Source organism: Peromyscus californicus, unplaced genomic scaffold (assembly GCF_007827085.1).
Source record: "Peromyscus californicus insignis strain IS unplaced genomic scaffold, ASM782708v3 Scaffold_14__1_contigs__length_90479793_seg_2, whole genome shotgun sequence".
NCBI lineage: Eukaryota > Metazoa > Chordata > Mammalia > Rodentia > Cricetidae > Peromyscus > Peromyscus californicus.
In genome coordinates, this window is record NW_026294436.1 from 44,213,781 (window position 1) to 44,238,643 (window position 24,863).

The 24,863-nt window shown below is 40.1% G+C and overlaps 1 protein-coding gene across 1 annotated transcript in view; it reads right to left on the reverse strand.

Moving 5' to 3' along the window:
* Window positions 1-24,863, reverse strand: part of Pappa2 (pappalysin 2) — a 253,241-nt gene that overhangs the window by 135,235 nt on the left and 93,143 nt on the right. The window contains exons 5-10 of the mRNA XM_052737329.1: window positions 17,401-17,694; window positions 15,370-15,562; window positions 11,739-11,860; window positions 9,880-10,369; window positions 6,938-7,066; window positions 2,055-2,146 (exon numbers count right to left, since the gene is read on the reverse strand). Of these exons, the coding sequence (XP_052593289.1) occupies window positions 2,055-2,146; window positions 6,938-7,066; window positions 9,880-10,369; window positions 11,739-11,860; window positions 15,370-15,562; window positions 17,401-17,694 (1,320 nt within the window). The remainder of the gene's footprint in view (window positions 1-2,054; window positions 2,147-6,937; window positions 7,067-9,879; window positions 10,370-11,738; window positions 11,861-15,369; window positions 15,563-17,400; window positions 17,695-24,863) is intronic.

Genomic DNA, 24,863 nt, shown 5'->3' on the forward strand with positions numbered 1-24,863 from the left:
GAAGAGCAAGCTGTCTGTCTCTCTCTGTCTTTGTTATTATTTATGACAATTATATGCATAGATAATATATTTTCTATCTATAACTCAGGGGCTGCTCCTTCTTGTTTCTTGTTTTTTTTTCTTTTAACCACAAAATAAAAAAAAAAAAACATTATGTCTTTTGCAATTCCATAAGAAAATAATAGACCACTTTAAAATCACATTTCCAATGGTTCTTTCCAATCTAATTTTTTGAAAAGCAATGGAGTAAAATCATAGACTTAGCATATGATAAATGTATTCATTGAAAAAGATGGCTAATAGTGGAATATACCACATCAATTTAACCCAGTCAATAACTTAAACATCAGCTTAAATATAGCATTTAAGTATAGTTACAGTAATTGAGATATAGTTTGACTGGAGTTAAAGCCTAGAAAATATGAGTCAAAGGATCAAATGTGATAGAAACAACATGTGTGCTGTTCTTGAGTTAAATGAGACTTGAGCTGCATTGGAGATGGCACAGTGTCCAGAGAATGTGTGTTTATTTTCAGTATGTGACCACTATGTGGCTACCAAGAAGAAATGATACAAACAGAGGTGACATTAACAAATACTTGTGCACAAAAGAGGGGGGTGATTGGTTCAGTGCACTCCACACAGCCAGACCACATCTGGGCTATTGGATTCCTTTCTGGGCATTGACCAGACAAAGCGTGCCAGGTTGGAGTAAATAGGAAAGGTCTGGAAACCTAATCACATGAGGGGATGTTTGGATTGGAAAGGAGAATAGTGAAGAGGCATTTCAAATATCTGAATGGTAGTCAAATAAAACAGGAAAAAATGTATCCTCTGGAGCTTCGGAGTAAGAAAACTCACTTGATTGAATATAAGGAAAGTTTCAGGGCAGGCTTGGCAGGGGCCTTGTATGCCTCTAGATGAGTTGGTAAGATGGTCTGAGACTCAGTCTACAAACTGAAAACTAGGAGGGAGAAAATTTTAACAAATAAGACCATTGTTAAATAGAATTGAGTACATTTTTTCATTGCCAGAATTATGTAAGGAAAAGCTGCATGCCTGTATGTCAGGATTTTGTAGAAGTGACTTCTCTGAAAGCAAAGCTGGACTCTAGTCCACTCCTAGTCTGTACTCCTAGAAGGGAAAGGTACCCCACAAGCACTAAATACAAAACATTATACTACTTAATACACGGTACACCATGGACTGTTGTTTGGATGGGTGGGTAGCTAAACAGACAGATAGGTGATACTAAGTTTCTCTGGCTCAGCTTTGGCTCTGGAGAGCAGAAGCATCTGTATGTGTTATGTCATATTGAGTCCATAATAAGTTTTATACATTGTAATATGCTACATTGTCTTAAGAGCCAAGGACACGCACTGATACTTAAAACGACTTTGATGTGGGGTTCTACTCTAGACAACCATGACAATGTATGGGAAGGGAAGTAGTTTGCCTCTGAGGAAAACTGTTCACGATACGTTCATCATAACTAGGGGGAATATTGTGTGCTACCTCTCAATGCTAAGGGTTTAGATATGACATCATCTAGTTATAACTGATTACCACTCATTCCCCAGGACAGAAAATACCAGGACCGTCTGCTGGCCTCTATGATCTCATCTATTAAACATAGACATCAAGAGATAGCTTGCTTCTCCTCTGGCTTAGAACACTCCCTGACCTTAATTTTTATGTAGCATCTACATTATTGTTCTGCTTATCTGGCATTTTGGCATATGTGTGAGGACTCAAGAGAATGTCCTGGTACCATCAAGGAGGGGACCAGTACAATCTGTCTAGTATGAAATTCTAGATCTGCACTCCTTTGGCTCAATTTCTAACTAGCACTTTCAGGTAAATAAGCAAAAAGAAATCTTTTAAGCCTTTTGTGCCTCCATTTAGTTTCTTAAAGGTTTAAGTGAAAATTTAATTACTATATATGTAGTATTTGGTAGTACTGTTTTAATTATCAATAAGCTGCAGGACACTAAGAATTCACAAAACAATACAGTTATATCTCTAAAAGTAAGACACAATCCTCCTAGACTCACCCACACAATTGAAGCCTTCTTCTAGTTTACATGCTCTTGAGCACCCATCTCCACTCAACAGGTCTCCATCATCGCACATTTCCCCCATACTCCTAGAAATACACAGTTAGACACCCATAAAATGACCTTTCTCATTCAGCTACCATTACTTCATTTAAATTCCTCCTTATGCTTTAAAAATTAAAAGCTGTAAAAAATAACAATTTATAAGAAATATTCAAAAATAAATATTTAAAGTAGATGTGAGTTTAGCAAAATGGTAGATTAGCATGGTCAGTAGGTTGTAGGAATCCCTAGAAACCAAGTGTATTATGGCATAGAAACGTCTGGGAGAGCCTTGTGGGAGGCCAGAAGTGTGCCTGGCAAGATCTTCTCCAGCCCTGTGATAAATGAGGTCTTAGAAGTAGCCAATTTGTAGCTTTCAATTTTGCTTAATTTATTTATTAGCTATAGTAATTTACAAAAACAGTAGCTTTATAATATGCTAATAACTAATTACAGGAAATAGAAATCAAGAAAGTGACCCCATTTATAATGCAAATTATAAAACATGGATGAAAGAAATTGACTAAGACAACACACATACAAACTTACACACACAAACATTCACATACACACACATACAAAGGGTTAATATGTAATCTTGAAACCCCATTCCTGGGCATCATTCAAAATAACTAAGAGATGAGACCACCTAAGTGTCAATCAGCTGATGGATGGAGAAAAATAATGTGACACATATCCTGTAGAGTACTATCCAGCCTCAAAGGAAACTAGAATTCAGTCTTTGGGGACAGCATAGATGGGGCTGGAAATCATTATGTTGAGTAAAAATTAAATAGGCACATAAAGGAAGTATCCTGCAATCTTGCTCATATTGGGGATGCATGAAGTTGATCTCATACACCTTGAAAGTGGAATGATGGTTAACAGAGATTGAGGAGGGCAGAGAAAAGGGAGTGATGGGGAAAGGTTCATTGATATGTTCTGAATTACAATTACATAGGAGCAAGTCCTGGTGTGCTTTTGCTCAATGGACTGACTAAAAAAAAATACGTGTAGTGTACTCATGAAGCTGGAAAAGAGAATTTGAAATATTTTTACTGGAAGAAAGTGATATATGAAGAGATGGATATGTTTGACCTGTTTAAATATTATATCAAAACCATCACATGGTTTTGCATTTTTAATGTTTTTACTTAAAAGCATTTAATAAATTTAATTAAAAACCATTGACAATTTTAAACAGTAGCTGATTTTCCTGAAGACAGAGGCACACAATACTCTGAAAACACATAGAATATTCCAAGTCAGCCTTGGATACAAAGACAGATCCTTGCTCACAAACAAAGCAATCAAAACAGGAATAGCTAATTGGTGAGAAGGCCTGCCCATCTGTGTCATTTTATGATTTTTTTTATCATTTTACATTAAATCATTTTCCTTTATGCAGGTTAAGTTATAAAAGTCAGATTTTGCAGAGTTAAATCTCCTGTTTATATGTAACTAGGAGATTCAAGAAGCGCCCTTATGGCTGTCTTAAACAATGGCACAGCCAAGGTTCAAGTCACTGTCCTTACTTCCTACTACCACCTAGTGGCAGATACCATATATTACAGGGAAAAAAGAAAAAGTCATCTTTGAACCTTAGTTGATGACTAAATGTAGGTCAAGACAGGTAAGTTAGTCTACAGTGAGATTTCTTTCATAAAGCATGTTATGAGAACAAAATAGAAAAAACTTAAATCAAAACTTCTGTGGAAAAAGTAAGATTTGGCTATTGTAAAATGGCTTTGGCTTACAGTTTTTCCTCCTTTACTTTTCAGTATGTCCAATAGCTCCATATATAAAGAAATTTGGAATTCTAAAAGGTTGTCAGACCAAGATTATCACAAATAGCTCCAGCCATTATTCAAAGGTCACTATGGGGATGGATTAAAGATGAATTAAGATGAGAATGCTTATAAATAAATTAAAACTATGGTACAGACGCAAAAGCACAGTAATCATATTTTAAGTTGTAAGACAGAACTGAGTACAGGAATGAAAACATAGGAAAAGTATAGTTGAAGAAATTATGAGGGGATGGTAATGTGGCTGAGTAATGGAACACTAGCCCAGTTTATGGAAAGCCTGCTTTTAATCCCCAGAACTGAAAAAAAAAAGTTTAAAAAAACTTCACATTCTTTCTCTTCCCAAACTAACTCATATATACATCTATGTCACAGATTTTTGAATGATCTTTTTAAGACTTATTTATTTCGAACTTATATGTATGTTTTTGCCAGGTTGTATAACTGTGTACCTTTTACCCATAGAGGCCTGAAGAGAGTGTCAGATCCCCTGGAACTGAAGCTGTGGACAGATATGAGCCCACTTACAGGTTCTGGGACTTGAACTCAGGTCGTCTGGAAGAGTATCTAGTGCTCTTAACCACTGAGCCATCTCTCTAGCCCCTTCATGTTCTTTTCATACTAAGGCAATATGGTTTGTCAGAGACGGCCCCAGGCACCTAATCTACTGTGTGATATTCAGGAAATATTTCCAAGGCTCATTCCTAGTTTACTCATGTATGGAGAAAGGACTGGTCTACATGAGCAGTTCTCAACCTGTGGGCCACGACCTCTTTGGGGGGTCTAACAATCTTTTCACAGGCGTCACCTAGGAACATTGGAAAACACAGATATTGACATTATTTTTTTTTACTACAGTAGCAAATTACCGTTATGAAGTAGCAACAAAAACAATTTTATGATTGGGGGTCACCACAACATGAGGAATGATATTAAATGGTCGCAACATCAGGAAAGTTGAGAACCAGTGGTCTACACCAATGTTTCCCTGTCTGAGTTCTAGGTCATAACCTTGGAAAGAGGCAACTTTACAATTTTATTTTGAAGACAATTTAAACAATTAGCATAATCATATTGCATATCATTTTGTGCAGTGCTGCCCAATAGAAATCTAATGAGAGTCATACATACAATTTTGAAATTTCTAGTAGTCACTTAAAAAGTAAAAATAATAGATAAAGTTAGCTATAATAACTGTATTTCATCAAAATGTGGGTACTTAAGACATTACCATTTGAATTTTTAATCAATGTAAAATGATTGATAAGACATGTAACATTCCTTTTGTATCCCAAACACTTGAAGTCTACTGCATTTAAAATTCATTTTCACTTACATCTCACTTCAAATACTTCACCTTTACTTCAATTTTATATTTGTAGTTGAAAAAGTCAATTCATCTATCCAAGTTATCTCAAACTTTCAAGCTATTCTTAAAGGTTTTCCAACAACTAAATTGAGTTTCAGTTTTAGAAATAAATTGCCTTAAATTAAATTAAAATAAATATTGCACATCTTAGTTGCATTCACCACATTTTTGAAGTCTCAAGTGCCACATGGTTCAAATGGTAGGTGGACAGCATGTATTGTGAAAATCAACTTCTGAATAAGCGCTGCTCCAAATTTCAGGGCCCTCCCTAGTGCTTAGCTTGATAGTCTTTTATCTGGAATCAAGTGGGTTAAACCACTTGCATGACTCCCTTTGCCTTGTGTATTGGGGTGCTCCAAGCTGAAGCAAAGCTGGGATTCAGAAGTGTCTTCCCCTGGACAACAGTACTGATTGGGCAGCCGAAGAATGCAAACAGGAGCTCTTGGCATGGGACTTTGTGAGACCCAGAAGCAGAGAACTGCTGCCTCTAGTTAAGCTGCTTCAAGGGACAGGAGTAAATATGGCTACCAAATTAGGAAGACGGTCCTGCAATACACTCTGCTATATATTCCCAGGCAAATGAGGCTAAGGCCTCATGGGAGCCACAATTGGAGAATGGCACAAGAAGAGAGCTAGCATACTGAGGATGAGCTGGGGAGGAGCAAGGACGAACAAGTGAGATTTACCTATTTAAGTGATTTCTGTTGTATTCATATGGGAAATAATACGTAGTGTTTGTACTTTAGTGCGATGGAATAGGATTAGACCATAGCCTGAGGATCTCAGCAGACCAAGATAAACAATGTTCAGTGATCATTAGTCAGATAGAATCCTACAAAAGGATATAGAATTCAGTATATATTTTCCTGGTCTGAGAAATTAAAAAATTGGCCATCTTAATAAGATGCAGAATTTGGCAATGCATCATACTTTGCCTCCCAGATCCCCACTCCCAGCAGCTTTATATAAGTGTAGGTGAGATGAGTATGAAGGATAAGTTAGATGAGGATTGACCAACTGGTCTGGGTTTCCTAGGACTGGATATGTGTCAGTACTGAACTTGGACAACTTCCAAACCAGATGAATTTGCTCCCCAGTCTGATAACACAAGCCAATAGGAAGAAGATCACAGGATGTTAAGGAACCAAAGGAATCATTATATCTCTCCCTTGGTAATGCTTACAGAAAATTATACAATAAGTGGAGTAACTCTCTTCCCACCAATCACATCCACTTTGTAAAAACTGAACAAGCAGACACTGGTCTAAATTATATCCTCTGGGCTGGAGAGATGGCTCAGCCGTTAAAGGCTAGGCTCACAACCAAAAATATAAATTATATCCTCCATCATTATTTAACTGTCATCTACATTAATTCCTTCCCTACCTCACTGTGCTGCAGTTCCTCACTGGCACCTTAAGGGGGCCCCAGAGAGTCAGCCCAATCCGGGGACCATGTTGACTAAAAGTGGATTCCCTTCAAACTATGCAGAGGTGCCAGCGACCCCTCAAAACCCCAGATTTTGGAATTTCTACATGAGACATATGCAGTCCCTTGCTTCTACACATTTTTAAGTTAACTTAAGCTCAAATAGAGGGTTACGCCTCTTTGAGCAGTTGAGCACAACCCAGCTCACGTTGTCTTGCATACACGTGACTTACCTTGCCACCTTCCCATCTCCACAGTAATGGCCTCCGTGAATGTGGCTCAGAGGAGGTGAAGCCTCTCCAAGTTCCCCTCCAGCTTCAGCTTGAACTTGGTACTGATACATCTGCCCGGGTGTGACCTCCCTGTGGAAACCAATGAGTTTGTGACGATCACATCCACAAAGTAGCGTGCCCTGGGTCCTTTGCGGTTAGTTCACATGAGTTTAAGGGAACAATTATGTGAAACAAAATGTGAAACATGCCAGTTGACTGAAACAAAGATCAGGACTCAATTCTACGAGCATCCTCATGTTTGTGTAGATATTTATCTCTATTGGCCCCATATGTTCTCCACTTGTAAATGTATTAGTAAGTGCTTGGTGAGTTAACACTTAAGGTAACAGTCCTTGAGAATGTAGTAGGATGGTGTGTAGTGTTTTTAACCAAGATAATATACAGCAACTTTTGAAAAATCTGTAATCTATATTTTTAAAGTACTCAAACTAAGTGAGGTCTAGAATTTCAGTCAAGCCTATTCTTGGATTTGTAGATCATGGTTTCCTTAAAAGAGAATTCTTGCATTGAAAAGACTGGAACAAATATTTCATAGAAGTAAGAACACAAGAATACAGTTCATTACTACATGGAAGATAAAAATTCCCAGGTAGAGACACATTAAATTGGTCTTTATCCCCAAATACCAAGAATGGAGTTGGTAAGTTGACCTGAGAGATGGAAGGAATTTATCAGACTCTCTGGTCCCTGGTATATTGATTAAGTGGGAAGCATTGAGACAAGACATTTATTTGGTAGGAAAAGGGCTCCTGAATGGGGCTGCTGGTTTCAAAGATAAATTCTGCCTTGTCTTAATTTTGTCCAGTGCTTGTCCTGATTAGAAAAGTACCAACCAAGTCAAGATAGGATGCAAGTATTTAGGAGAACACGATCTCAAAGAATTATTGGGACTGCCATGAGTGGCCAGTGTAAATCTCCTGCCAAGATTCTCTTTTCTTTAACGGACTCTTTAAAGCAACCACAGAGCCACCACCCCACAATCTGACATAGCAACCAGCAAACAGGAAATTTGGGGCTTCCAAAATACCTTTAAAATTGTCTGTATTGGCTTTTAGGTATTTTAATAGGAAAGACACCTAAATATTAAAGACTCTTAAATTTCCAAATTAGTTTTCCCTTTTGAGAAAGGAACCCTCTCCTGGGAGCGCCAGGTGCTGTTTCTAAAGCAAATTCAATTTTATCCCAGTCAATGCCGGCAGTTGGTTTCCTTTTGGGGTGGTTTCTTCTTGTCCAGCCATGCTTAAAAGTCTTACATGGCTCTGTGGCTGGGAAAAGGATTAGATGGAAATATTATTGTGCATTTACTCTTCTTATGGAGAAAACATAGCAGCAGGTACCTCAGGCCTCCCATGAGCTGAGTGAGTCTGTGAAAGGTAGTATTCTACTGAGGGAAAAAGATGGAGTCAATTGGAAATGGGGTTTGAATCCCGAAACTACCATCTACTAGTTCAGCAACTGAGTGTAGGGCAAGCTTAGTTTTCTATCTATAAAACAGGATATTACTGACCTTAAACATTTATATGTGAATATCATTATATAACAAACACTGTATCAACTGCTTGGCTACAGCTGCTAAATCATGTTAATTTTTCTTTCTAATCTACCTCATGATCTGCATTCTATGTGTATTTATTTTTTAACCACTTTTCAATCTTCTGATGGCAAATATGAGAACAACCATGGAAAGAAGAATGTATTGGAGCTCAAACTGGACATTTTGAAGTTTTATAGCTAGGTTTTATAGCTGTGGTGGGTTGCCAAATGCCTACCTCAGCCAAGATGTACACCTCTAAGGTTTGTGTGACAGCTGTCTCTCCTTTTGAAGAAAGGCAGTTTATTATTTGAATCTGAAACTTTTCATGTAACTTCATGGAACAGTATCAAGAGTAATTTCCATCAGAGACTTGAAAATTACAAGTGATGGGGAATTTGCCCTTCCTGTTTCAAGGAACTCTCCTAGAAACAGCCATTCACCCATGAGAAGTAGCCCATAGCTGGGCTTGAGTGGTCATGAGGAAAAGGGTCCTCACATCCCCAGCCACACCAGCTGTCTCAGCTAGGGCCCCAATATGTGTATGATGCTACCCTGGGATCAAGCAAGCAATCCAGAGGAAATCACCCAGCCCATGCATAAAATAATGAAATAAAGTTTGCTATTGTAATTTGATCATTTCTAATATGGCAAAAATCATCTAATGGAACCCACTCTGATCAAACTTTATTGTACCCTGTTATGCCCTCCAGTCAGTCTCTAAGAAGACTCTCAAGCGGGGGGACTTGCCTTTGACTATAGCAGCATCTAAGGCAGACATTAAATTCTGACCCTTGCCCTTGTCTCTAACACGGAGCATACTGTGCCAGGAACACAGAAGAACTCACTAAATGTCAAAGGAAAGACACTAAATAAAATAAGTGAAAACTAGAAACAAAAGAAAGAAGAAATGAAGAGGGGGAATAAGAAAAGGAAGGAAAAGTGAACATACATATGGATGAATCATGAAGCTGTGTTTAACATCTGAGAGACTTGTGACCTTTTAGTGTAGCTATGGAAGAATTGGCTATAACTTGAAAATCATGGAAGTTATGCTAGATTATTGGAAAGCTACAAGAAGGAATCCAAAACAACACTGCTTCAAGACAGAAAAATCTTATTCTGATCAACTTTAGTATCAATTCAACTCACTCAACTAAAAGACCTCATACACTAACTTCTCCATCATCATAATGATGACATTAGCAGTCAAGGCATATGTTTTCTCTTTTCTGGGAAATAATTTTCTTCAAAAGCATAGCAGAATATTAAAAAGTAGAAGCAGAGACAACCAAAGTGCAACAAAGTTCCGGAAGTCCCATGATTTGGAAGATTCTGTTGACCAACTTACATGTCTGTGAACTTCCTGTGCGGGTGTGTCACCACCATGGGCAAGCCACTGGGAAAAGGAGGCTCCCGGAGTATCTGATAACTCACAGGCCTGCATCCAGAGCACAAGGAACTATGGGGCCGAGAAGTCAGGAGAGCAGCATCAATTTCCATTCGTTCATCCAAGGTGTAGACTTTGACTCCCAAGACTTTCCCATCCACGTGGAGTTTGATGGTAAGTGGTGTGTCACAAAAAGTGTTTAAGGGACCAAGGTGTACAGATTCCTTGAGTTCTAGCAAGATCTCTATGTCAAAGAGTGCCCGGGAGGAATTCACGGAGAGGTAAGTGACCCAGAGTGTGAGGGTATCAGCTTGGACTGGGTGTTGGAAAAGCAGCTCTAAGCTACAGCCTTCTTCTGGGCAGGGCACAGTCATATTCATGTGGTACATGTGGAGCTCAGGACTCCAAGCCTGCAAGCTAGGCTCACAGGGCTGGTCCACATCAGGAGGCCCTGGGGAAATGAGAGAAAAGATGCATCAGGAACCACCATTAAAAGAATGAGAAAGAGCAGCAGCCCATATCAGCAGACAGAGGATGAAGGAGACTTCAGAGTTCTTACAGAAAGCCCATCAATTTGTGGATTATCTCTTAAGTGTTCTCTTTTGAAAAGATTCATATATGACTAGTCCTGTCAATCATCTCCATCCAGCTTTCTCCTTGAGGCTCTATCATTTGAATAACTAACTAGGAGCCCAAGGTGACATCAGGTAGTCATTGTAGAAGACTCATACATCATTATTGTTCTGTTTTCTTGTCACAATCAGAACTGAAAATTAATTCAAATAGACTGTTTCTAATATACCTTTCTCGGTAGTTTTGTGGATCTTAATACCTACAAAGCAGGGGGTAGGGGTTATTCAGAAGATGATGATTAGGTAGGTATCAAAAATGATGGTGAAGAGCCAGGCATAATGGCACTCTCCTTTAATCCCAGAACTTGGGAGGCAGAGGCAAGTGGATCTCTGAATTCAAGGCCATCCTGGTCTACAGAACTATTTCCAGTACAGCTAGGGCTACACAAAGAAACCCTGTCTTGACAAAAGTAACAATAACAACAAACAAAAACAACAAGCCCCAATCAATCAGCCAAACAAAAACTGGGGAAGACAGAAGTCAGCTCTTCTTGGAGAAGGGCTAGAAGACATGTCCACAGCATTTTCTGCACTGGCACTGAAAAGGCTCATGTTGAAATTTGTCTTCTAGATCCTGATATACATATGTGAGTGAGGATGTGACTGTTAGAGGACTTAGGGGAGGGACAGGAAATGAAATAACAAAAAACATCTTCTCCCTACTAGAGCCTAGCTTAGATCACATTCAAAGCACAACCAGTACCAGTGATTAATAGACTCATAAAATAGTGTAGATGAGAACGATCCGTGTGGAACACCTAGTCCACCCTGCCCCCACCCAAACTTGCTCAGCCAGCACATGAGTGTTCTTTGCAATGTGTTCTCTATTACTCTCCTGATATAGAGGAGTAAACACTTAGCTTACACCATCATGCACCAAAGCTGCTTCAGAGATGAGTAGACATGTGCAACATTTCTGGCCCTAGTTCACACTGAGGTAACCCTTGAGAAGGGCTGACTTCTCGATACCTTTGTGTTAAATCTTTACATCCTCACAGCCATGGGACTATCACATTATACCAACATAGGACATGCAGAAGCACCAGCAGTGTTTCCAAGACCCTGGAAAGATTCAGCAAACCCTCCCTCACCCACGTGCAAAAAAACCACCAACATACACCACTGCTTCATCCATTACTCATGCTCAGTAGCCACTAAAATATTAGTCAAAAATCCATGGTACTTTACCCACAGCCTCCTCTGGAGTCCAGTAACCGGAAGAGTCACACACCCGCCCAGAGGAAGCCTTGTATACATACTGACGGAATGTTCCATCTTCAGTACAGGCACCACACGTACTGCCAGGGGCCCTGGGAAGAGGAAGCATGAAGAAGGAAGTGTCCTTATGTTGAATAGGGTAAAGAAGCCAGGAAGACTCTGGGAAGAAGGGTGTCACTGGAAAATCAGGCCCAGGGGGACAAGTGGGCACATTTATCTTGGCAACTCATGTCCTTCTTCTGAAGTCCTCATCTTTGCCAAATTCACAAGACATGAGAAACCTCAAAGTCAGGAAAGAGAAAAGTTTAACAAAGTCCTGAAGAAGTCTGTGAGATGCAAGATTCTTGTCCTAGAATCATTAAACAAGAAATAAGCATATTTTCCTGAACCAACATAGAACCCCTTTCTATAGTAATTAAGTGTCAGAAAGGCACAGGATACACATACCTGGCCACTAAAACAATGATTTTCAGAGAGAAGTCACTATCTATATGTTCTGATTCTTTTAATGCCCTACTTTCACTTACATGCATAAACTAGAGTGTGGAGGGTAACACCCCTTGATTCGACATCACCTGTAGCAATGGATCATACTTTCCTATCAGCTCTGGGTGATAAGCACTAGCTCCAGCCTTACCTCCTGCAGTTCCTTCATAAACTTTATATTTCTAGCCCAAGTTCCACCATGCTATGGGCCAAATTCTCCATGCTCTTCACATCACTGCATAAAGCACATGTCCTTACAACAATCTTATAGGCTATTCAAGCATCCTCGCTTAGCACTCTTACTTCACTTACTCAGATATGGTCTTTGCAGGAGGTGCTTAGCCTTCTTCCTCTGAGAGTCCAGCTCCTGCTTCTCTGTACACACTTTCTAGTTGGCCCCTTTCTCAGGCTACTGCTGTGTGTGCACTGCAAATTTACAGTCATTCTCTTTTGACTCCTAGGCCTATGAGTGTATCTGGGTCTGCTTAGGTCTCCTTGTGTTTGTAAGAATTAGCACATGACTGGCTTCAGCAGTCCCTCTGTAAATGTCTGTCCTGTAGCTGTCTGTGAGATAATTCAGTCTATGAAGAGGTTTTTACAAGCGTCACATTTGGAGTAACTGGAACGTGCAAAGATAACAATACTGAGTAACAAGGCCAACTGCTTTCTGAGAGTTGTCTCTCATACTTGGAATGTTTTCAGAAGCCCGGTTGTGAACAACATATTTGAAATGTTAGCCTAAAATCAAGGCAGCATACCAACAGAACATATGAATAGCAGGTTAGTACCTTATAACACACTAGTAAAACCATATTATTACACAACGGCAATAATAATGACATTAAGCACCTTACATAACCTGGCCTTGTGTTTTACACAACCTCCTTCTAACCCTTGTGATGACACCATGCTTACAAATGAGAAAATTGGGGTTCAGGAAGCTTTAAGTCAGTTGCCCAAAGTCACAAGTTTCTTAATTCCTTTGAGCAAGTTCCCAAATATCACCTAGTGTTCAGTATTTTGGCAACTAAAGGGTGTAGTTCTGAGCCACCCTTTGACTCCATCAGTACTCTTCCTAACGTGGACACAATTCCAAACCACATTTCCCTGATGCACTTGCCCTTCCGGGGCTGCTCCAGAGTGCGTAGCTGGGGCTCCTCTCTGACACACGGATTCCAAATACCTACAAGGGTGGAGTAAACATAACTCTAGGCGTGACACAAATTGCTGGGCATGTGACGTGAGTCTCTCCAACACACGTGCTGGGAGGCCTCAAGACTAGCCCACCTAGCTGAGCAAAGGAAGCAAACTGCAGTCTTTTCTGCCAACAGACTCTCAGCAAGCCAGTTCTGATGTCTGCTTTATCGTAACATTTGTACCAGAGAGAGAATTGAAAGATTAAATTGTTTACACGTGTTACATAAACTGATGTAAAACTCGGGTTTGCATGTACCCACACAGGACAGTGCTGCCAGAGCTACACAAGGTCACACTTGCAGGAAGATGGTTCTTGTACACATTGCATAGATGTGTGCTGAGTCACCAAAGGAGCCATGGGAACCTGGGTGCTGATAACAATGCAAAGTACTTTGTAGGGCTGTGAGTGCTAAATGATGTCATGACTAAGTGTGAGTCAAAGAATGAAGATTTCAAGCAACTGAGTATCGCTTTGAAAAATAATTCACTGGCTTTATTGTATCCTCATCTCTCCTTAGCTGCCTCCAACCCCAGGCTTTCATTAAATCCAAAGAGTATGAGGACATGCTCCAGGGCCATTGGTCCCTTAGCTGGACCCGGATAGCCACAGTGAAGTGTTGTACACAAAGGAGTCACTGTCCTATGGCCCTGCACCTGAGTGTGTGGACGGCACAAAGTGGACCCAATGGGGTATTTTTAAAAATAGTAAAGGCCACAAATTTGGGGATATGGAAAGGGGAGGATGGATCCGGGAGGAGTCAGAGGGAGGAGTTGGGGTGAATATGGTCAAATTTCATTATATGAAGTTCTTGAAGAATTAGTCAAATAGTATATTAAGAAAAATAAGAGTAGATGTCTGCCTGCTAAATGAGAAAGAAAGCTCAAAATCCAAAGCATTCATCTATTCTGATCTATTCTGTGCTCCTCATTTCTGAATCCCCCATCCCCTAACCCCCCGAATCACCTCTTGTGGGGTCTTGAGCCAGCCCTGTGTGTTTCTTACTCACAGGGAGGAGTGGTGCCTGCTGTGAGGACTGCATGAGACAGGTGAAGTCAGATGTCTCTCAGAGTCTTCCACATAACAGGATTTAAAAAAAAAAAATGCTTCCCTGTTATTCAGCATCTGGGTGTAGGCTTCCGAGAACCAAGTCTGCATGGGCCCAAGGAGCCTTTTCAGTTAAATCATATGCCTCATTGCTACATCAGATCTCTCTCCTTCTTCTCTCTCTCTCTCTCTCTCTCTCTCTCTCTCTCTCTCTCTCTCTCTCTCTCGCCCTCTCTAAGCTTTTTATAAAGAATTCCTTGAGATTCAGTTCTATAAGTAAGCAAAGGAAAATGACAGCTGACTTCAGGTACTGTGATTGTCTTCAATGAGTATGGATTAAGTAAGTGTCTACTATGGCAGTCTCAGAAACAAAAATAAAAATATAAAACACTAGTTGCCAGTAGAGGGGGCAAGTAAGAACAGACAGTAACAATCCCAGATTGTGGCCATGAGGCAGAACACAGCGTTCAGTGGCAGACAGAGACAGTACTGGAAATGCTGAGTTGAGTTTGTAGACTCCCACACTTTCTCTTTGCACCCTGGAACTGACTAAAGGAACATGGTCTGCTTCCCTTTCCCCAGTCACCGCTGGCCAAGGAGAAAGCCTTACCCTGCAGAGGAACAGCTGGCTAAGACAGATGGGCCATGCTTTGCCAGTTCTGCCAGGCCATCCTTGTGTGAAATAAGCACACACGATGAACCTCTGACTCTCGTGAGACACCCTTAGCACTGCTAAGGAGCTGAGCCCAGAGCAGACTCACGAGGTGTCCCTGGACAGCTATGTACACATTTACATCACAATCAGGGTCCTCCTCAGTTCATTTTCTTCCCCTCTTTTAAAATGATTCAAAGACAGTGGAGTACCTCTCTCACCTGTCATACACAACTCCACTGATAGGAGGCAGCCAGTGGATAGTGAGGGACTTGTTGGTTTGCCCGATAACCATGGGAGGGATGGGAATGGGGGTGGGCTTTCTGCTTTCACTCCATTGCTGGTATACGAGGTCCAAATAGCAATGCATCCGGGCTACTTGATTGGGGGTGAAGCTGTCAGTGCACTCATCATCTGTGGAGACAAAAAAGGATGTGAAGGCTGAACCTGCACCGTTGCCTAAAGGCAAGGCAAAGAGCTCACTCCATTCTCACTATGACTAGCACCCTACATCTCGCATTTACGAGACTCAGAAAACATTAGACTCAGTAAAGGAATTCATTCTTCTCCAGAAAGAAAGCCAGATGTGGGAGAAGAAAAGCAGAGACATAGAACTTGCTTCCCACAGAAGCTGTCTCATTACTATATTCTTGGATTGTCCTAGGGTGAGACTCTAGTCATGAAGTCACAGGATTGTCCTAAGACAATGATTCTCAACTTTCCTAATGCCGCAACCCTTTAATACAATTCCTCATGTCGTGGTGACCCCCAACCATAATTTTTTCATTGCTGCTCTATAACTGTAATTTTACTACTGTTATGAATCATAATGTAAATATCTGATAAGCAGGATATCTGTATGCTACCAACCAACAGGTTGAGAACTACTGTCCCAAACTGATGGTTGCATACTAAGCACACCACAAGATGGCAGTGTTTCAGCAGAGGGTCTCCTTGCCTGTGTTCAGAATTACCTACATCTGCCACATACCCTGTGTCCATGCCCAAGGAAAATGAGTATTCACTCGCGATGCTCAGTGGAGAGGAAGCTGAAATTTCAAGGAAACTTAAGGGATGGGAATGATGGCCCCAATCTTTCTTTCAGAGACAGCAAAAATCACTATGTTCATTATACATTTCATGAGGTTGAAAAGGAGTGATCTTCATTTCAAGCACTTTTCTATTTAAAGTAGACCAAAAGCCACCACATCTGTTTCTCAACATTGCCTCTGCCACACTTTAAGGTGGTACCTAAGGAGCCTCTACTCCGACACTCTGCATCTCCAAGGCCACCTCATCCTGGCTAAGGGAGACAGAGGTGTTGGTGCTTATGAATTCAATTCATTCTTCACAACAATGAAATTTGGAGGAGGGAAATATCTTAAGAGACCACAGGCAGAACCAGCTAGCTCATTGTTCATTCGTACCATCAAAGCCATGAGCAGGAGCTGGTAGTTTGCCTTTAGTAAAACATGGAACTAAGAATTAACCTTCGTTCACCATTGGAGTAGGTGATCAAATCAAATTAGTTGTCAATTTTAATTATAATTATGCCCATCATTAGAAGAATACTTAGTGTTACTCTTTGCCAGAAACAAGAAAGGTCTGATACACAGGTGAGATGGATGATCCAGGAGATGTCCCAAAAGAGGACAAGGCCACACAATACAGTTTTCCTCAGGGCCAACAAAGCACCATTTTTTTAAAAAAAAATTAAATAGTATCATTTTGGGCACAGTGCATGAACAATAAGCTAGGAATCAATGTTGTGCTGGAAGAAGAGAATATGATTTCTTACACAGTATAAGGTAAAAGGTTTCTAGTACCTCAATTAATCAAGTCAGTTTGTTAACTATCTGTAAAAGTACTGAAGAGACATCTTCACCCAGCGACCTGTCATTTATCACTATCAGACTAGACCATCTTCAGAGGAAATGCCTCAATGAGAATCATCATGTTGTAAAACCTGAAGAGATCACAAGAGGATTTTTAATTTTGTCCCATTTTAACTATACATGATAGGAATCACTTTCAAGCTCTAAATGGAAGAGAATCCAGTCAACAAGACCCTGTAATACCTCAGCATTTCATCAAATACTTCAAACACATGGAAAATAAAGGACTATCCAACACAAAATACACTCTGTGCCATGAACCTCCCTGGTTCCCTTTAACTACATACTCCCTACCAATTCCCAAAGACACTTAAGTGACCTTAAGAGAAAACAAAAGCATTGAGGTTGTGGTGATACCTGTGTAGCTCATGTAGTTTCTGAATGGAGCCCCTGGGAAGTGGGTGAGGCCACAGGTGTCGTTAGCTGGCTCTGGGTCCCGACACAGCTTACTCTTGGGTGTAGGAGCAGTGTCGGCACACAGGTCTCCTGTCTCCATGGATGGCACTGTCTCTCTACAGGGGTCATCACAGGATTCTCTTTCACTGACTCCTTTGAATACATGGTAGAGTCCCAAGACATGTCCCACCTCATGGATCATAATGTTGGTGTGGCCAGGCATGCCATAATAGGCTGGGTTGAGGACGACACCACCTGTAATGGAAGGTTTGGAAAACCTCTTTGAAAAAGAGACGAATAGCAGTCTTCCTTAGTCATTCTTTGACAAAACCCCCAATAGTCCATCTCAGCCTCTACAAACATAGTCTATAACTAACTTGGTGGTATCTAATAATGTTCTTCCCTCTTTGTACAGACAGCCATAGAACTAACCAGTTAATATTTCTCTAATATCCGTCATGGGTCATTATAGACCTAGTGACCAGACATATCTGTATGAGAGGGACAAGATCTTCAGCTCTAGATGTACATTAAATCATCAAAAGGAGTAAAAAACAAAGTTATAAATGCTAACCTCAACAAATAAATATAAATATTTCCGAGTAGAGTTCACACATCAGTATTTTAAAAGCTGGGGTAGAGAGCCATTACTATGGGCAGAAGCACATGAAGTTGGAACTCAGGGAGAAGCAGCCAGAAAGGTACCTAGCTCTTCCACATTCTAGCTGTCATTAGCCATATGGTCTCCTACAACTCAGCTTTACTCCCTGCAAAGCAGGGATGTTAACACTAACATCGATGTACTTTAGATAAAATAAATTAAAAGTGTTTAACACACTTCAGCTGTTTAATAAATGAGTTAAGAGATTTACTTTTTCCACAACTGTCCACAAATGTAAAACAACCTACCATGAAATGCTCAGCCCCATGTGATACAGTTATAACAATACCTAAGGCTCAGGGAACATCTCAGAAGAAAGAACAGAAAAACTGTATTAGCCAGAGGACCTGAACAGCTACTGCAATATTGTGTCTTCTATATAGGCCAGGGAAGCTGCACCCATGAAATCTCAACATTATGGTTGCCTAAACAAGACCTGCAAAATGATAACACCAGTTGACAGGCCAACACAGGTTAGGAAAATTTCATGGAGCATTACCCCAGACAGAAAGATATAGGCAAGTAATAACTTCTCAGAGAATGGGAATCCATCTTCCCCAGGGATGAGTCTTCTAATTGGTTATTCAATACTAACTAATCAGGCCTGATAACATAGGAACAACAATAAATGAAGTCAAATGGGTGTATTTATATTTTTACATGTATGTATGTATACATACAAAAATAATAATTAAAGACAAAAATAGGGGTGAGAGATAAAGGGTGGATCTTAGAAGAGGCAGAGTGTGGTTGGGAATAAATAAGATAAAAATCTCATTATCTGAGATTCTCAAAGAATTATTAAAATATTACATTTTTTGAAGAATGTTGAATCTGAGTTTACCTCTCCTACTCTCAAGAAGCTAGCAATACATCCCACTCACCCCACCCTACTTCTACAGGACACCAAGGCAGGTGTTTCAGAGAACAGGAAATCACACTGCATTGGGTTTAGGTAAGAAGACTGCTAAGTGGCCTAACTTCTGCCTGCCTTCCTTATTCAAGCTCACTCCCTTCTTCCTTCTTTTTCCCATCACTAAAACACTTGACTGGGCTTCATTCCTTAGGCCTCAAAGTTGTCAGACAAGACTAAACATAATGTCCAGTGACTGAGAAAAAAATATCGAAAGACCTGGGTCAGCCTCCCAGGGTTGAGAGTCACCCTTTGCTAGTCTCAGACCAGCCCTGGTATCATGTCAGTGTAATTTCAAGACTTGCTTTGCCCCCAACAACCAAGTTCTCCCTATCCTGATGTTCTCCTAGAGATGGCCAGTGTTCTAGAAATGCAGCCCGGCTTTTCTTTTGCCATATTCGGCAAAGGGTAAGTATTGAACTATGTAGATGGCAGTGGGGTCAATAAATGACAGATTCAGGAGAAACCGAAGCAACAGTGTGAAGGGATGGGGACAGTTTTAAAAATACTAATGTTTTTCCTAAGCTTCATTATCTTTCTTTCAGTTGCTGTCATGTAAGAATGCCAGAGTCTCGTGCATATCTTACCTCACTAGGAGGTAAACAACAGAACTCTGAAAGCAAGGAAGTAGGAGGTTCTTTCCTGGGTCTGTGCCATCTGAGTCTTGAAGGGACTGTGGTTTTGCCAGTATGACAAATTAACTAAAGACCATCAGCTTTACCTTCACACTACCAACATACCCACTACCACATCAGCCTAGAGAAGACCTGTAAGTTGAAGGAAAGAACATAAAAGATAAGTGATGGGGACTTGTAAATGGCAGTGGGCCCAATAAAGTTGATCACCCTGTCTTTTGAGCATCAAAATTTAAGGCAGGTTTATCTGATAGCAGATGGATTTTTCCTCCTCTAGAGGTGAATTTCTGAGTAAGTGTCCCAGTTCTAGACAAGAGTGGCTGGATAGAAAGAAAGTGAGGCTAAGTGGGAGTAGGAGTGACACAAAGTGACAGTGACCCCATGAGTGTGACCCTGTGATGAGAATGGTGGTTATTTCGGGTGGTCAGCCTCACCTGGTGACTAAGAACAAAACAGATCGTGGTCCCTCTGTAGTCAGGATGTATGAACCATTACTCTGGCTAGATGAAGTCCCAAGTAAAATGAGACTCACCTGAGTAAATTTCTACTATTCACTAACGTGGGCATTCAAAACAGAAATTAAGGCTAATCGTGGAATACATTTATATTTGCTGCATGTTTGCATGTATACATTGTGTACATTGTTTACACATACATGTGTACATTGCATGTGTAATCGTGAAATACATTTATATTTGCTGAATGTTTGCATGTATACATTGTGTACATTGTTTACACATACATATGTACATTGCATGTGTAAACATGGAATACATTATATTTGCTGAATGTTAGCATGTATACATTGTGTACATTGTTTACACATACATGTGCACATTGCATGTGTAAACGTGGAATACATTTATATTTGCTGAATGTTTGCATGTATACATTGTGTACATTGTTTACACATACATGTGTACATTGCATGTGTAAATGTGGAATACATTTATATTTGTTGCATATTTGCCTCTGTACATTGAGAACTGAACTCAATACAGGGCTGGTACAATCAAACTTCAAATATGGCACAGAATGAATGGAACTCTCTGCACTTAGCAACTGGTGACCATGTGTGGCACAGCTGTTCCTTCATGGACTTGCAGGGGGAATACAGATGTGCCTACTTAGAAGGCCTTTCAGCTTTGATTATGAGGAACAAGCTAAAACAGCAAGGCAGAGCTGTTGTGTGGTCTTGGGGATGCTGCAGAGGAAGAAAAGAGAGAGAGAAGTTGCTGATGAAAAGACAGATCTCAGTTGTGGAAAGTCAAGCTGCCAGAGTGATGTTATGTTCCCAAGTTCTCACTGGTTTTCCCCAGACCCAACACTAGATCGCCGAAGTAGCTCATGGCAAAAAGAATGATTCCCAAAGCCATTTCATTGAAAAAGAAACTTAGCAATTGGGGTAAAGGGCACTGGTTGAAATGACTTTTAAATGTTTCTGTAAAACTTTTAGGGCTGAATGTTATATGATCTCCTTTATAATAAATCAGGGAGATCAGGACTGGTCTGTATGTGTCTATATAATTATTTCCAGTTACTGGCTACCATACACTTCCCCAAAACATATTCTCCACAACAAAGAAAAAAATTTGTAAAACAAGCAATACAACTGATAATTAAACATGCTAAATTATAGTAATATTTACTACCCATCCACATGCATAAGAACTGATCTTGGTGTGTGGAACCACATTTATCTCATTGAAATAAAATTTTCTGTGTATTTTTGTTCATTAATGATTAAGCAATGTAATTTTTTTATCCAACTGTAGAAAGTAATCCTTTGAAATGACAATTAAACCAGAAAGAAATGCTCAACACTTCATAATTTAAGTGAGTTATCAGTGCTGCATTGCTTGCTACTAGTTGAATTTATGGATTAAGTTTTTTCGTGTTACTCTAAGAGCATGTGAAGAAGCACAGATGTTTTTGTAAATCTTTGTGGGGACACAAAAGGAAAAGATACATCTGGGGAGTACTGGCTGGAGCCATGCAGAGTTCATCCCACCTCCGAGCATGGTCAGGCTTTACCAGCTGTCCATCAAGGCATCTCTCAGTTTTTCACTGTGGGGTATTCTGCCAAGGTCTGCCAAGGTCTGCCAAGGTCTGCCAAGCAAACGCCAGCCTTATCTGTCCTTTGACGCTCACTTCAGGTGTCAGCTGTCTGGGAATACCACCCATGATGCTTTGGGAAGCATTTGGCACTTTCTCTCAAAGGTCCTGTCAAGAGGGCTAGACCTCTGTGTTGCTTTATGACACAATGGCAAAAACATGTGTGACATGTCTATCTCCCACTGGTGCTGTGCTTTATTCTGTCCTTGTATTCTTCTAGGTCTGTATTGCCAGATAACAGATTCACCAATTGGTCTTTGAATGAATGCATGCATGCACCCATGAATGAGTGAAGGGTTGTGATTATGATATTAGTGACTTATAGATGTATTGGCTTACCATTTAGTCAAATATTCTGTCTTTGAATCCATTATTTTAATGCATATATTATTTATAAAAGTTCCTTACCTCCATTAGCATAGACTTAGAAAAACAAAATCATACTGGACGGGAGAAATAGTGTTGATGGCAAAGCAGGATGAAGCTTGGGGTTTCCATAGAGTGAAAGTCGTTGGTCATTGAGACTGCATTTGGTTTTCCAATGTTAAGGCTGGTGTGCTTAAGTGTGGGCCACTGAGATCACCTTAAACATGATAAGCTGTTGCACACTGATCCAAACATAATCCTACCTAGACTCTTAGGAAGGTTGTCCAGAAAATCCACAACATCTTCCTCTATCATGACATACCAGCTGTCTGTACTGGTATTTTCTTTTTAAATCATAATTATGATTGAATAAGAAACAATAAATATATACACAAGCAATTTCATACTTATTTCAGAGCTGTGAGCTGGTCAGCCCGTCTCCTGAGAAGCACATTAAAAACCACATTGCAGGAGAGCACTCTCATTCCTTAAAAGTTTTAAGAACAAAATATAAATATCCATAGCTGCTTCTGCAACATATGGCGAGCCAAAATTTCAGGAGATAAATTATAAACATTTCTTGTATCATTACATGGAAATGTAATTCCTCCACTAACTTATTACCTGTCCCTCTGTGTTGTGGAATATTATTTTAACGGTGTAAAGGTACATTTTTTTCTACTGCTTTTGTTAACGATGCAAAGATGTGTTACATTTGTTTGATTAAATAAAATTAACCTGGGGTCAGGAGGCTGAGTCAGCAATTAGCTGACAGGAAGAAGGAAGTGGTAGGGAGGAACCATGTGTAGCTAGAGTTCTTAAGGGAGGGGGGCTGATCAGAAGAACGCCCCCCCCCTTTTTTTCGGGAGACCTGAGCTAGGAGAGAAGGTTAGCTACTTGCTATTCAGTCTCTCTACCAGCAGAATTTCACATCAACCTTTGAATCCTGAGTTCTAGAGAAGGATAGAGATTTAGATAAAGTTTGTGATAGAGCCGGTGCCTGAGGCCGGGCTGTAGCCCATGTGGTGTGGTCTAACCGATGCTGGTAGCTGCAGAAATTGGAATTGCCAATTCGGACAGAAGTTGCTTAAGGGGCAGCCACTGTCTTTAAAGTAAAACACCACCTCTGTCTGGGAGCATCCACAGCACACCTACTGAATGCACACTTTTCTCCTTATGTGTAGACATTACAGACCAAATCCTACTCCTGTGTGTATGCATGCGCATGTGCAGTTCTCTGTAAGTATAATATATGAATATAATTATATAACTACTAGCACACTCAAAATGTAGGCCCAGCCCATTATTAAAACCTTCCTTCTTGCTGGGCATAGTAGCACATGCCTTTAATCCCAGTACCAGGAACTCTCTCTGAACTCAGAAATCCACCTGCCTCTGCCTCCCAAGTGCTGGGATTAAAGGCATGTGCCACCACCTAGCAGAGTATTCTTATATTCATAAGAAATTTGCAAATGATTTAGGGTGGCTATGTCATTCTCAGTTTTCCACTAGCAAGTATGACAGACGCAGCAGCTTTTCTAGACCCTCACTAGCATGTAGTATTGCTATGGTAGGTCTTTCAGATAGGAGTGTAGTTATAGCTCACTGTCTTAACTTGCATTTCTCTAGTAGTTAATGAGGTGAAACTTTGTTTCTTGTGATTATTCTTTATCTCTGCATTCTTCTTACACAATCTTTGCTCATATCTAACTGAAATGTCTAACTTTTCTCTTACTACTGAGGTTGGAGAATTTGTGTGTTCTAAATAGAAGCCGTTTTCCAGATGTGTGCTTTTTATTATTTTATACAAGCCTGTGGTTTCTTTGTGCATCTCAACAGACTCTTTGTCAGCAAATGGTTTTTATATTGCTGGTGAGTTTTTATTTTCCTAAACCATGCTTTCGCTATCTTATATATGCACTTTTTGCTTAGCCCTGTCCCAAAATTTTTTGCCTATATTTTCTACTAGGTGTTTTATACTTTCATTTTCCACACTTAAGTCTATGCTTTGTTTTGACTTAATTTCGCTATCCGTTGCAAAGTTCAGACTGAGGTTCATTATCTGTTGCCTGTGGGTATGCAACTGCTCCAAAACCATTAGTTGAAAATAACCATTGATTGTTCAAGCTATGTGGAAGCTATCTGCAGTTCTGGCTGGTGTGGAACTCACTGTGGAGGCCATGCTGGCCTTGAACTCACAGAGATCTGTCTGCCTTGCTTTGCTTATTGAGTGCTGGGATTAGAGGTGTGCACTATCATGCCCAGCCCACCTCTTTTATTTTTTTTATGATAGAATAGATTCCTTTTCTGTCATTGTTTTTACTGATGAGTTTGTCTTTTTAGGAACTTATCGATCCACTTCCCCCCGTGACTTGTTTTCTCTCTTCTAAACCTTTAGCTCTGTTCATTTTTTTCTAATGGAAATATATTTTCAACAAATTTGTTTCTTGTCTTGATTTTAACACTTGTGCCCTTCTTTGAGTTTAATACGCTATTTGTTGCTGACTTGATATGCAGACTTCCTTCTTTTCTATAAAGCTGTAAGGTTCCCTTGCTTGTGTCTCCTTATGCATGACAATTTTTGTATAACATGTTGTTATAATCATTTAAAATAGCTTCCTGTTTCCACTATAATTTGGCCTATGGTTAATTAGAAGTATATTGCTTAATTTCTAAATACTCAGGGGGTTCCTCATTTTTATTGTCTTATTATTTGATTTCCAGCTTATTTACA